General features: G+C 45.1%; 2 protein-coding genes across 3 annotated transcripts in view; both read right to left on the minus strand.

Annotated features, from left to right (window-relative positions):
* Positions 1 to 4,280, minus strand: part of ARMC9 (armadillo repeat containing 9) — a 61,636-nt gene extending 57,356 nt beyond the window's left edge. For both annotated transcript variants that reach the window (XM_041467606.1, XM_041467605.1), the window contains exon 1: positions 3,230 to 4,280. The gene's annotated coding sequence lies outside the window, so the exon portion shown is untranslated. The remainder of the gene's footprint in view (positions 1 to 3,229) is intronic.
* A 130-nt stretch (positions 4,281 to 4,410) lies between these two features.
* The window catches only part of PSMD1 (proteasome 26S subunit, non-ATPase 1), a 64,807-nt gene continuing 54,666 nt past the window's right edge, over positions 4,411 to 14,551 (minus strand). The window contains exons 20-25 of the mRNA XM_041467604.1: positions 11,951 to 12,120; positions 10,739 to 10,831; positions 9,640 to 9,732; positions 7,404 to 7,550; positions 5,434 to 5,588; positions 4,411 to 4,631 (exon numbers count right to left, since the gene is read on the minus strand). Of these exons, the coding sequence (XP_041323538.1) occupies positions 5,442 to 5,588; positions 7,404 to 7,550; positions 9,640 to 9,732; positions 10,739 to 10,831; positions 11,951 to 12,120 (650 nt within the window). The 3' untranslated portion in view covers positions 4,411 to 4,631; positions 5,434 to 5,441. The remainder of the gene's footprint in view (positions 4,632 to 5,433; positions 5,589 to 7,403; positions 7,551 to 9,639; positions 9,733 to 10,738; positions 10,832 to 11,950; positions 12,121 to 14,551) is intronic.

A 14,551-nucleotide genomic window follows, 5' to 3' on the forward strand; every position in this document is an offset into this window, starting at 1 on the left:
TGCAGCCATTCTTCCCTGGGTCACCAGAGCAGCTATTTATACCCTTGGCCAAGGATGCTATTGCCACCAAACCACTGTCCTTCCCCTTGGCCAACCCTGCCCTAAGGCAGTGGGCAGTGAGCCCAGGGTGTCCCCCCACGCACTCTGCCCTGCTCCCCAGGACCTGCTGCACCTGGACCCTTTACTGTGTAGACCCTCCTGTGCCCATTTTCTGCTCATGCTCTGCAAACACAAAGAAAAAAACCCAGACATACACATTGCTGAACCAAATCCTGTCAGGCAGCAGGGCCCACCAGAATAAGTGCACTAGGCAGAGATGTCTGGGATTATGGTCCTGAGTCACCTCTCTGTGGGTAACAGTGATTCTCCAGTGGCAGAGACACTGATGGCTCACCTGAGCACCTGCACAGGTATTTCCTCTAAGCAAAACCCAGAGCTTCAGCTGTGCAACCAATGCCAGGAGCTGGAGTATGGAGCTCAAAACAAAACTCCAGATCCAGGGTGCTGCGAGCTGGAACATTTGCCCACACAGAACAGGATTTCAGAAGCCAAGTCAAGCCAGTTCCAGAGGCTGGGACAGCATCTCCTCCCAAGACATGGACATGGGCCAGGCTAATCCCAGAAGAGCTGGAGAAACACATTGAACCAGGTCTGCCCAAGCAGTTACTTTCACTGAGAGACCAAAGACCATTGGTTCCACATAAAACCACCCTGGGCATAGATCAGCACCCTTGGTTAAAGGCCTTCAGGCCCACTGCCCCCCATTCCCCGTCCCTCATTCCCACGCGTCCAATTCCTCCCCGTCCCTCATTCCCAGGTGTCCCAATGCCCCTGTCCCCCATTCCCACCTGCCCCCCAATCGCCTCGTCGCCCATTCCCACCAGTCCCATTCCCCCTGTCACCCTGGGCATAGATCAGCACCCTTGGTTAAAGGCCTTCAGGCCCATTAGTCACATCAGAGGTTACAAGCAAACCATACAAGCCTTGCGGAGTCCTGACATGTCCATGATTACCAACTCTTCCATCCTGCCACTGCTGCAGGCTCACGGTGGCCCCAGAGCTGGGCTGAAAACCCAACCCCTCACCAATGCCAAGAGCAGCAAGCAAGGGGAGAGCCTGGGGCTGGCTGGCATCTGGCAGGGGTGAGGGTGGAGCGTGCTTCAGCCGCCAGGATGCAGGAGATAAATGGCCAACATCATCATCATTATCAGCAGTGTCCACCCTTCACTCTGAAAGGCAAGGAGGAAAAGCTTTGCCTGGCCCTGGGAGGAAGGGGAGAGATAAGGAGGGTGATGGGGAGAGGTGAGGATGAGGCCACTGAATGCCTGCAGGGGAGGAATAGCAATGCTGGGGGGCTTAGGGCTCTCAGGCCCCTCCTTGAAGACCTCTTGCCTTGGGAGCTTTACCTCCAACATGTCCATAGCCACTTCAGACCCAGCAGGGTGCCAAGCAGGGGGCTTGCACCAGAGTTAAGGAGGGGAAAAGGGAGGCTAAGGAAATGTCCAGGGCCTCCTGGAGGGACTCTGGGATCTGTCAGAGCAGCATGCTTTAGAAGTGATTTAATTTGCACAAGGGTTAATTGAGATGAAAACCCATTAGTCAGGAGGGGTAGAAGCTTCCTGTCACCCCCGCCTCTCCCTCTGGCAAAGTCAGGAGTATTTAGGTCCAATTAGCCCCTGACAAACAATCAGGGTGGGTCCCTCTGCAGCATCCCCAGACAGGCCCAGGAGAGCAGCACTTCCTCAGCACTAATGAGTCACTGAAACAAATGGCATTATTCAAAGCACTGAGCCAGTCCCGCTGTTACTGGATTAATTTGCCTGAGATAAAGTGATCACACAGGTTTCCAGAGCCTTCTCAGAGGTTTTCTAGCACCTTTCCAGAAGACTTCTGGACATTTCCTGGCCATTTAATGGATGTTTTTCTAGTCTTTCTGGAGGTCTCCTCTTGTATCTCCAGAACATTCCTAGACTCTTCCTAGAGGTTTACTAGAACCCTTTTAGGGCTGTATAAGCCTCTTCTAACACTCACAGGCTGGCCATTTCCAAATTTCCCAAGTGGCATCCTGGAAATTGAGCAAAGCTCAGCACCTCATTCAAGCACTAAGTGACCTCAAGTGGTCACAGAGCAGCACCCTCAGCAGCCTGATTAGTAAATTAAGGAATTATGTAGAGATTAAAAAAAATAAAATTGCATGTATAGGATCATTCTATAGTCTGGACATGTTTTGTAACACAAACTTTCAAAAGCACTCTGTAGGAGCATTTCTAGTCCTGTCTGGAGTCTTTTGAGCACTGTCCTGTGAGGAATCAGCCTCAGCTACACACGTGTCTCATGAGACACAGAGCAGCATCTTCCTGTCCCAGGTGGAGAAAACAGCAGCTGGGGGAGAAAGCCAAAACAGTGGATGTTTTTCTATGAGTGTTCTCAATCCTTTACACAGTGAAGAGAAAAAACCCACAATGAGTGGCAAGACAGGGAAGTGAGGACAGGCCAATTCCCAGTTCCCTCCTGGTGTCTCCAGCCTGGCACACATGGCCCTTTTCTTCCAGTCACCAAAATCTCCTCTAAAAATCTGTGTGTGTAACCTTACCTTGTAGCCCCAGAATAGCAGCTCAGAAATCAGTTTGGGACTGAGGTTTTACATTTGCTTGTGCTAAGGGAGCTCTACGGAAACATCACTGTCAGAGGCAGTAGGGATCTTACAGGCACAAGAGATTAATGTAGCACAAGAATCAGGAGTCCTCCATGGTGCCCCAGGCTGTACCCTGTGGCTTGGTGGGAGCTGCTCTGCACATACAGATTTACATAGCCTCACTGAGGACCTGCAGCAAGCATCAGGTATGTTTTGATTACCCTGAAAAATCTGTTGCAATTAGAAAAGTGTGGCCAAAAGTCCCATGAAAAGCAGCAGTGTTCACAGCTTGGCCAAAGCGCCAATGCAGGACTTTAGGTCCTTCTGAGCCAGCTGTTTCCAGCATTTCTACTTGGACTTTAGAAATGCTCTAGCAATATCTGGCCTCTGTCAGGCTGCTGAACAGCCTGGAATGAGGGGTCTTCTCCTCCCAGTCTTTCCCTCTCCACAGTGTTTTACAACACAAGGCATTACTACACAAATTACCCGAAGAAACACCGCACACCATTATTGGTTGGCATTATAAGAACATGCTGGAGTAAAGGATACAGGTATCCATTCAAAGGGAAGGAATTGCAGCACCAGAAGACTCACCAAGTAGATTTGTCCACTTCTGTTTGTTGCACCACAATACCAGGTCTTTGACCATGGGATTGGAGCAGTGGTTCCCTCTTTGTTTGACAATAACACTGTCTGTAGCCATTTCAGGTTCATTCTTGGTTCCACTCCATTGGAGAACAGATCTGGATGATGCTGAGAACTGCAAGCTCTAACCAGTAACCTGAGACATTTCAACTTGAGGGACTTCTGCCTGAAGCCGAGGACTCAAAACTGGTGTTCAGTCCCACACCTCTGCTCAGTAGTCCTTAGCTTTGCAGAGGACAAAGGCAGACTATCCCATTGCTATAGTAGCATTCAAAAAAATAAACCATCTGCCAGAGAAGCTCCCAAGCACTACATGCAAGATTTATCTTCCATTATTACCAATGCACATGAGATGGTGGTATGTTCACATGGATAAAATACTCTCCCTACACACAGATACAATAAAAACTTCATTGCACGTATGTGCTGTTTCCAACGATGGAGCTTCACCCAGCATTTGCTGGCAGGAGACCAGGGCTGCAGTCTCTGGCTTGCTGCTGAGACACCCTTTGAAGTGTTACAGCCCTAAAGGTGAAGGGCCAGCTGGATAGTGAATGGTGGAGCACCATTCCTTCCTTCTAACTGTTCCTCATTCCATATCCCTGACTATAATTTCCCCTTAGCTAATGATACACATCAGTGTGACAAGTTACATGCCTGGTCCACTCCATCTAGGCCTGCAATGTAACCTGCTCATATCAGCTATTTTGCACATATTTGGTGAAAGCAGTGAAAGCACACACACAAAAGAAAATGGTTTCTGTGAAACAAGGAGAAACGTGCCCCTGTTTGCCCATCAGTAATACCCAGAGCCCTTTTGTCAGCCCCACACCATCACATGAATACCAGGATAAGTGAGGGGGAAGATCACAGAGGGAATCTGGAAGCAGACCTCATCAGTGCAGCTGCTGGCAAGCAGAGACCTGCCTTCTGTGGCATCAGTGCTATGGCTGGGCCAGGCTGCAGTTGAGACCCTGCCCAGCCTCAACAAGTGCAGAGGTGTGCACAGATCCAAATGATTGTATAGAGGAGCAGTCAAACAAGCTCTGCTGGACAAGGATCCACAACTTGAGTTTAGTTTTTAACATTTGGGGAGAGCAAAAGTTGTTAGCTTCTTTTTTTTTAAGCCATTTTTATGTCAAGAGTTTTTAATATATTTATTTGAAAACAAGGTTTTGTGAAAGAGTACACTAAATAGCATATATCTGTTCTTCAGTCATAAAACACAGACTATCAGCTTCAGCTCAGCACAGATTGGGGCTGCATGCACTGAACATCAGATCTCAATAGGAAGGTCTTCATGCCTGTCTTTCTGATATCAAGCATAGTGTCTTCTTCAGATGACATGACCCTGGAGGAGGGAGAGAGAGAAACCAGAAAATCAAATGCATTTAATTAAGGCTTCATCTGGTTGACCCCACACACTCACCCAAGCCTGTCACTGACACAACATTTATAGTTTTTAGCAAGGAGTTTGTTTTCCTGCCCATCCACCAATTCAAGACCATAATCTCTGTTCGTGGGAGTCCTGAGACATGCCAGCCTATATTTGGAAATAAAGCAACTGGATTTCTGCCTCTCTTTGAGAAACTTGCACATCCATTCAGGCAGTTTAACCAAGGAACATGAGAACTGCACCATTTATTGCCTGAAACAGATCTACTACTAGCATTCAGTGGCCATGACTGAAGTGCCTTTAAATTCTGCTAAGAACTGCTGGGAAGACATGGCAACTCCAGGAAGCAGAACAGTAGTTCTGTTTTGACAAATCCTGGCACCCTGAGGTCAAGTAGATGACAGCTTTGTTATATAAACTACTTGCCCCTCTGGGACCATCTTTCAGGAGCTGACTAGTTCCTGTGATCCCTGCACTGCTCTCTGCCCAGCCAGGCTCTACTCAAGAGCAGTTAAGCCTGCCAGATTAGAGAGCAGATCCAGTACAACAGGGTCAGGCCTGACCAAAAAGAATGAACTTGTGGACTTCTAAGCTGCCAAACTCTTAAAATTGGGACAGAGCTTTTTTCTAAATCTGCCACAGAAGCTGTCAAAGAGCTAAACCAAGAGTGCTGAGTGCTGGCAACTGCTTCTGTTGGTACAAAGAGGCTTTTCCTTCACTGGGATTGAAAAAGGCGACTCTGCACACTACACTGTACCTCAGGCCTTAATCATCAATGTACTCAAAGGGCTCTGGAGGTTCAGGTTCTTGCTCTTCTTCCTCAATCTTCGGACCATGAGCTGCCACAGGTTCAACCAGCTCCTCCATATCCTCACTGGTGTCCTTCAGGATGATGATGCCTCCAATGGAAAGCTGCAAAACAAGTGCCATGAGCATTTAGAGCTGCTTGCCTCTGCCTCATGGTGGAGTGTTTGTGGCCACAGAGTCTATCCTAGGCCATGAGAGACTCCTCAGCAGGAGTGAGTTTCAGAGAGCAAAGCATCTGACACTCACCTGGATCTCTGCCTGGTAAGGACATGGAACAGGCAGAGTCTATCCAGGCTACTTTTTATATTTCTTCTATCTAGGTCTCGGTTCAATAGAAGTGACATCTGGATTCAAAGCTTTACCCCATTCCCAGGCTGGGGCTTTCCACATGAAAACTAACTGAACTGTAATAGCTTTATAAGGCTCATCTTTTCAGGTTTACAATACTTAGTGAGACTCTCTGTGTAGCTGTGTCCCAGGAGATTCTCTGAAACAGAGACTAATCTGATCACTAGTTTCCACAGAGTGAGGAATCCAATTAGCAGAACCTCACAAAAACAAAGGGGAATTAATTACAAAGATCACAACCAAACATGCTGGCAGCACCTCTGGGAGTGAAACACAAGGCGCAAAGAGGCAGTGCTGTGTCACGCCTGGCTGGGATCAGGGCTTTGGCCACAGCAGGATTCTGGGCTATAAACAGCATTTCAAAGAGGTCTTTTACTCTGGCAATCCCCAAAGCAGAGCAAAGGTCCAGAACGGCTCCATTCCAAGAGGCTCCTTGGTTACACACCCTAATCCCAGCAAAACTGCACTGTTCTGTTCTCTTCAAAACCAGTTTATGGGGCTTTAAGGCAGGAAACAGCTCCCCCACCAAGGACTCTGCTTCTTTTGAAATTTAAGCTAACAGACACATTTCAGTTAGTGGACACTTATTGGAACACACAGCAGATCTTCCCAATCCAAACAGCAGTTGGGTCACCTTGTTTAAAGGGTAGAAACTAAAAAACCCTTCCACTGCTTTGCTCAAGGAGATGTTTCAAAAGGGAACAGCAAACAGAGAATTCCAATGTGCTGATGGAATTCCAGGAAATCCATTTATTAAAAACATCACTATTTTCCAGGAAAAAGTATTACTACTACTGAACACCATTTTCCCATGCGTAATCCTGGAAATGGGGTTAAGTCAAGCATGTTATTTCTTGAAAAAAATAAAGGGCAGAAGACTTTGACTCAGGAGATTTAGCATTCAGGAGCCAGCTTATCAGATTTGTAATATATCTGAGCATCTCACAGAGAAGTTAGTTACCCCTTGGGCTGAGTGCTAAAGGGCCTTCTTCATACTCCATCTGACAATCACATGCTCTCTCTTCTCTATGTTTACAGGAGCTGAAGGAACTTTTCTAAAGCCAGATGTAACTCAATAGGAAGTATGTTCAATGAAAAAAGCCCTCCATGTAGGTATAAATCCCACTGCAGAGTAATAAAGCTCCAGCACAAGTCCTAATGTATTTCACTGCTTTGACACTGAACCTAGACAACTTCTCAGCCTATTTTAAAGATCATGGTTCAGTCTTTATGTTTCCAGCAATGTCATTAATACACAGAGTATGTCTGATTGATTTTCATGCTGGACATTTGACACAGGTACAAGAAGAAGGAAAAACAAAGCAGCATTAGCACAGTGAAAAGGCTTGCAGCAGCTCTGACTTTCCCCCAGCTAGAACCGTCTGTGACCATTTGCAGAGAGGGACATTAAAAAAGGAAATATGACAGCAGCAAAGCTGCAAATCTCTGCAACACATTCCAATGCTGCACCAGCTGTGAGTTCTCATGTACACACAGAACTTCTGGGCCTTACACACAAGCCCAGCACTGGGAATGCTCACCAAGCACATGGACTGGGAAGGTGACACTTACTGGTTTGAAAGGCTGGTACCGGCAGCTCTCTGTCATAGTGAGAACTTTGAGCTGAGCAGGCATGACTCTGGCTGGGTTGTCCAAAAGCTGGAAGTTTGGTTCAGGCTCTTTTTTCTTTTCTTTTTCATCCTTCTTTTCATTCTCATCCTGTGGAGTGAGAAGAGATCAACCTGATTTCAGCAGTAACCTCTAACCTTTCACAGTTTAGCAAGGTAAGGTACAGTCAAGAGCAATTCCACAGTGTGGTGAGAAACCATTCTTTTGCTGAGGAACATGGTAATATTTATCTATCAGCTGGCACAGAAAATGCCAGCATGGATCTAAGTGCTCTTGACAGGGCAATGCCTCACTCTCAGCTGCAGATGAAAGCAAGTTCAGCGAGAGGTAGCAGTGGAACAGTTTAACCTCTGCTTTCCCTTTCTCCTACCTTTTCTGTAAATTCAGTCATCACTTTTTGTCACAACTGAAGATTCTTTAATATCATTACTGAGCATATGAAAATTTTCAAAAGCTGCCCTTGTATTTTTGCAGCTGTGAAGCCGTCACTGACATTTCACAGTACTGGCAGTGACAGCAGCTCACCCAAAATGACTCGACCTCAGCAACTCGTTAAGGAATTACAGTGAATCCCTCCCTTATCAATGACTCAGCAGCTAGAGAGAAAAGCAGAAGGAAAAAACCCAGTATCCTTTACATACCTCAAAAGGTGGGTAATTTTTCCCCTCTTGCTCAGACAGGTGGCCAAGAAAGTCAATGGCATTGTGGCTTGTGTCAGCAGTAGTGTGGACAGCAGGACCAGGGCAGTGACTGTCCCCTGTACTTGGGACTGGTGAGGTCACACCTTGAACCCTGTGCTCAGTTTTGGGCCCCTCCCTACAAGACAGACATTGAGGTGCTGGAGCATGTCCAGAAAAGGGCAACAGAACTGGGGAAGGGTCTGGAGCAGAAGTCCTGTGAGGAACAACTGAGGGAGCTGGCGGGGCTCATCCTGAAGAAAAGAAGGCTCAATGGGGACCTTATCACTCTCTACAACTCCCTGACAGGGGGTCATTCTCCCAGGTAACAAGACACAGGACAAGAAGAAATTACTTCAGGTTGTGCCAGGGGAGGTTTAGGTTGGATATTAATAAAAATTTCTTCTTCAAAAAGGTTGTCAAGCACTTGAAGAGGCTGCCCAAGGGAGTGGTGGAGTCACCATCTCTGGTGGTATTTAAAAGATGTGTAGATATGACTCTTGGGGACATGGTTTGGTGGTAACCTTGTCATTTCTGGGGTTAAGTTGGACTTAGAGGTCTTTCAAACTTAAAGAATTCTATGGGTCCACAATGCACTTTCAGCTTACAGTTGTTCTTGGAATATTTCCATTTATGAACAGGGCACAAAAGAAAGTACTTTTGTCAGTACTACAAGAATTTTAGCTGCCATATGTTTTCCAAATTACAGCAACCACCAAAAATTAATTTCTTCATTACTCAGTTTGCTCCAGGATGACACATTACTCACAGATGAGGATGACAGCTTCCAGTGTCAGGTCTATGAGCTGGAAGAAATCATCACAAGACCAAAGCAATCACCATAACTACTGAGCAGCATATGGAATCTGTGCTCAAACCTCAGCTGGTTCTGAGCTGGGTGTGGATAAATGTTTGGCATTTTGATAGATGGGCAAAGCACGTAAGAGACTGCTGCCAAAAAGGTGAACATTTCAGAATAGGAGGTTAAGCATGTGAAAACCAGAATGTTTAAACTCTTCAGTGCTCTCAAGGTGAATGAGACACTATCAAGCAACTGCTACAACACTTCTTTATAAAAGGTCAGAGGTCCCAAGGACATTAAATTACTAAGCCTTTTCTGCATTAGTAAGAAAATTACTTGGATAAGGGTCTAAAACCTCTAGGTAATGAAATAATACTCACAAGGTTCATGCAGTTAAAGGCACAAAAACCTGTAAAAACAAGCTTTTGCCTTTAAGGAAGTCAGATAGTTAACAACACTGAGGAAGATTTATTTATCAAAAATAACAGATTCACAATTAATAGCATCTCTTGCTTTTAACAGTGCGCACACACAACTAAAGGTGCTAACCAGTGTCTGCAGCAATGTGTGTCAGTGCTTTGCTCATAACACAGGTTGCAAGAGGACAGAGATAAGTGGATGTCAACTTTCATGACACACATTCCACATTTATAAGGGTGGGGGGGAGAGAAGACATTTAAGTTTCAATGTGTGCACCCACCACTTCCATCTTTTCCTCTTCCTTCTTCTCCTTCTCCTTTTCCTTTTCCTTCTTCTTGGCTTTTGCAGTGATGGACAGCACAGCAGTGGAAACCTGGATATGGCAACAGATGAGGCATTCAGTGTGACCCAACACAGTATACTGAGTTTCAGCCCACCAGGCTGGAGTCTTTTGGGAACAAATGGCAGAAACTTTCTGAGAGGGTCAGGGAGCAACAGCATTTGTCACATTTCTGGTGAGAATAAATGTGGGCTCTTGGCACATTTTAACTTTTGGCCAGGGAAGTTTGAAGATAAAAGATTTGTCCAATTCACATCCTATTCAAAGGCAAGAAAACAGCTATAAGCAGTGAGCTTTGCCTTTCATCAGAGTTAATTTCTGGATTCCTTGGTGGCCTGGAAATCTGTCCTGTCTAGCAGTCAATTCTGGTAAGATGTTTTACAGTTTTCACACCATGTCATTCATCAGCTTGACATGCTTGAGGTCTCCATTGCTCCACAATTGCTCCCTAAGGGCTGCTCTGCCTGCTGCTGTACTCTGTTCAACAGCTTTTACCATCCTGTGCCAGGAGACAAATTGCTTCCACTATTGTCCCACTTGTGACCCCACAGGTCTCATCTTCTCCTTTTCAATACCAAGATATTCTCAGTGCCACACTCACCTTTTTGCAATCCATGGAGCTGACAGCTACTATTCTAGCTTCCATATGGGACTATTTGAGAAGTGTCTCACCTAATATTCTCAACGGTTGCACTGGAGCAGCATTTTGGAGCTCAAGTAACAGAAAAGGACCCTGCTGTGCTGGGTGCTGCACATCCAAGTCAGTAGGGCATGGAAAGCGGGTTTTTTGTTCAATACTTCTGCTAGACCACTTCAGACAAGGGAGGTTGCAGCAATTCAGTAGCAAAGCACTTGTATGCCACAATCATCAACAGTCCCAGGCACAGCAGGAAAATTTACCTAGAATTCTCCTTCAGAGACTACAGCACCTGCTAATTTTTCCTTTGCTTTTTAGATTCCCTAATAGTAACACCAAAGTCAATGTTTATACTAGGAGGGAGAAGAGGTTAGTCTTTACATAGAAAGCCAGCTCAAATACCTTTTCTTTCTCCTTTTCCTTTGGTACCTCAAGAGGTGGGGGGTAGGCAAATGTGGACGGCTTACAGTTGGACTTGTACTGGACTTTTGGCATCTAAGACAAAGAGTTTAAAACAATGTTAGAAACTAGAAAAGCAGGGGAAAAAATCCACTGCAGAATAATTACTTTAGCTTCATTTTCCTTCCAGCAGAGACAAACACAGATCCTCTAAAGAATACAAGCTTCCCCTTCTCCCTCTCCGGAAGCTGAGAAACTGTTATCAGTGGCAGTGGTTCAACTAGAACAAAGTTATTTAATTATTCTATAATTTGACTCTGGCAAGCTCTCCTAGCCCTCTCCATACACTCTATCCTATTCACACCATGCTTTGTTTTCATTGCTTCAAAGCTTTTGTGGTTTTGATGTTGTTGCTGTGTTTGTGTGTATTAACACAAAATTGGTTTAAGATCTAAGTGAAGATCTGCTCTGTCAATGCACGCGAGGGCAAACCAAGCACTGACATTCCCTTCTGCCAAAGGACTGTGCATTTGCGGCTGAGTTACCAGTGACACACATTCTCTTACTCTTGGCTACTTAAGCAAGGATAGAAAGCATCTTTGATAGCCAATCCAAGTTCTTAAACAACCCCATGCTGCCACATCCAGAAGCTTTTTTGTGGAACTTCCTAGCTTAGTTCTTCAGCACAGGAGGCCCAGCATGGTACACAGCTTACAGGGGCTGTACCACAGCTGACAGCTGGAAGAACAGATGCACAAGGAAAGTGCAGTACCCATGGCTGCTCAGTTTAATGTTTAGCCCCCAAGGAATCCAAACAAATCCTCTTTTCCCACTGCTAGCTTTCCTAGGGGAGAACATCACATAATTTATCTGGGAGGCCAAGGGGGGCAACACACTTTTTAAAAAAATAACCCTGACCTTTAAGAGTGATAATGGGGTGGCCTCTGCCAAAATACTCTAAATAGAGTTCCTTTCTTTTTAAGCTACTTTGAAGTAAAGAGGTCAGTGTCTGCTCTCTACATTTTCCTTGTTCCCATTCCCACCAGAAGCTCTGCAATTTAAGCCTGTTTTTCAGATTTCTTCCAGTTAGTACCTTTTCTGGCACAAACAAGTCAGAAACATGCAAAGAAAACCAACAAATCCATGAACACGCCTTGCAAACCACTCCAATATTCCAAGCAACTTTTCAGTCTCTTCTCTCTTCTCAGTACATACCTTAAGATCCTTGTTAAGGCCAATGACACAGGTTGGGGTGAACGCCAGTGACAAAAAGTGTGACAGAGGGAACCAGAACCAGAACTGGGTGAAGACCAAAACCCCCACCACAGAAGGCATGTGCGTATGTCCTGTCCTCGACTGCAGTGAAATGGTTACGTTATGGCCCCCTGTAAGGAATCACAAAAGTCAGTGAATTATTAATTCCTGGGTACTCCACAAAGACACCTGAGCCATGAATGTCAAACAGCTGCTGTCAAAGGCCTGCACAGGCCACAATGCTGCCAGTTTCCTCCTCTGGAACACACCTCCCCTCCTTTATTGTGAGTTCAGCTTACTCAGTAAAACAGATGTACAGAACAGTGACCACACTGCTCTAAAGTACCCAAACAATCAGAGAATACAGCCCTTCTTCCACGCTCATTTTGCCAGGATACAGGTTAGACAAAAGTACAGGCAGTGAGAGGGGGAGAAAAAGACAAACTTTTGCCATAAACAGTTTTAAAACACAGCATATAAATGATCCACAAGACAAGGCTCAGGAGGAACACGGAACAGATACAGCTGAGCATACAGAAATTTTTCTTTCTGCGACTGCCTCCCTGAACTATCAGTTATTCAGAAGAAATATGCCTAGGTTTTTATCCCACACCATCTCAGTAGAAAAAAAAATGTAAACAGCAGCAACTTCAGAAGTTGTTTCTAGACATTATCAATCTAAGCTGCACAGAGACAAGCTCCTGCAGCCTTTGCAGAAAAATTACATCTCTGCCAGACAACCAAGTCTTAGATTTGTACTTGCAAAGCAGAGACCCAAACAACTCCATATGTTGATGTAGTGCAGAAACATCCAGCTAGAAACAAAATTGAAAGACTAGACTTGCAGACAGAGTGAGAAAGTGTTAATCTGATCTTCTGTCTGCTGATAAACACAGTGCATTGAGTTGAAGAGGGCACCAGGCAAGTCCATTACTGCTGACAAGACCCGGTGCAGGGAGGTTAACTTTGTTAAAACACAAACACCCACTCGTCAGGCCACTTTGCAGCTGAAAATCCCAAACTGGAGTAGCTTTTCCCAGGCTCACACAAACAGCCACCTCAGGCAGGGCCAGACAGCAATGGAGCTGTCTGAGTTTTAAAGACAAACAGAATTCTCTTCTGCTGCCAAAACAAATGAAAACCCTGACTGGAGCAGTACTGTCATCTTGGGCATCTGTCAGGGTTAGTCATAGCAGAGGCAGTGCAAGGTGGGACATTTTAATGCCCTCCTGTAGGATGCCCTGCCTACATTCTATCTCCTTCCTTTTCCTTTTGTGGTAGAAATAGATCTCCTGCTGTTTGACTGGAAAACTCCTTCCTGCTACATCTTTGAAGAAAGATGAAGATATGGTCTTGTCTTTTTCTACTACTAGGTCTGCTCTGCTGCTTAGTATTTTCTCTGATAGCAATCTCTTGCCCTTTCATCTGAATTTGCCACAGCACTCTGGGGGATTGCCTGAGGTCTTGTGCTATCCTTAAACATGTCAAGCAGAGCACACTCATTTCTGGTCTTCTCCCCCATCTTCATTTTGAACTTTATTTTGCTGCATCACTGTGTAAGGACCAGGCCCTGGTTATCAGCAGATATTCTGAATCAAGCAGCCCAGTGAATGTTGCACAAGCAGCTTAATTGGATTTTATCAAACTTTTGCACTTTAATTTTCAGAATTTTAACCTATAATTCAGATAAAACTTAGAACTATCCAATCTCTGGAATTTCCTGAATGAACAACAGATTTAATATGCAAAATATGCTGTCATGCTGCTTTTTTCTGCTGCTTTATACCCACAAACAGTCCACCCTTGCTCCCAGGATTTGCAGGGAGCAGGAAAGGTGGGGAGACGTAATACTGCACAATTGTGATTTATCTTCATGATTAAATAGCAACCCTGACTGCCTGGAAGGGAACACATTCCAGATCTTTGACTGGATGAATAAAAGCTGTAACATGATGCCTGGAAAAAAAATTCAAAAAACACTAAAGAAAAAATTTCAGGGATCCTTGTAATATAAGGTCCATCTCCCAAAATTCACACTGCCACTGGGGCAAGGGAGGTATGGGGAAAAACCTCAAGCACTAAGTTAAATTTAGTGTCTACTTTTTTCTTATTTTATTAAAGAAAAATGTTGCTGCTGGGGCTTGTCAATGCCCCAGCAATGGCAATGACCAAATTCTTCAATGCCCCAGCAATGACAAAGACCAAATTCCTCATTTCCACTTCAGTGGTACCCCACTCCTGCCATTAAACTACCAGCCTAAATGGCTGCCTCATTGTCAGAGCAAAAATCCCACCTCCAGCTCATGATTTCCCAGACCTACACTGGAAGTCTTGCATTTCTAATCAAACCCTGTCACTGGAAGAGAACTGGGCTTTTCCCCTCGCCCCACAAAAAAAGACACAGCAAAAAGCTAAATTCAATTGCCACAGCTGTGGCAGATAACACAAAGAACACTTTCTTCTTGGTAATAATTAAATTCTATAACTCATTGTTGCAGATGAGCACTTCCAGTTGTATAGGAAGGATAAAAAGAATTTGTTCTTTTAGGAGGCTCTAATGAA

The sequence above is a fragment of the Pyrgilauda ruficollis genome, unplaced genomic scaffold (genome assembly GCF_017590135.1).
Source record: "Pyrgilauda ruficollis isolate IOZ18807 unplaced genomic scaffold, ASM1759013v1 scaffold21, whole genome shotgun sequence".
Lineage (NCBI taxonomy): Eukaryota > Metazoa > Chordata > Aves > Passeriformes > Passeridae > Pyrgilauda > Pyrgilauda ruficollis.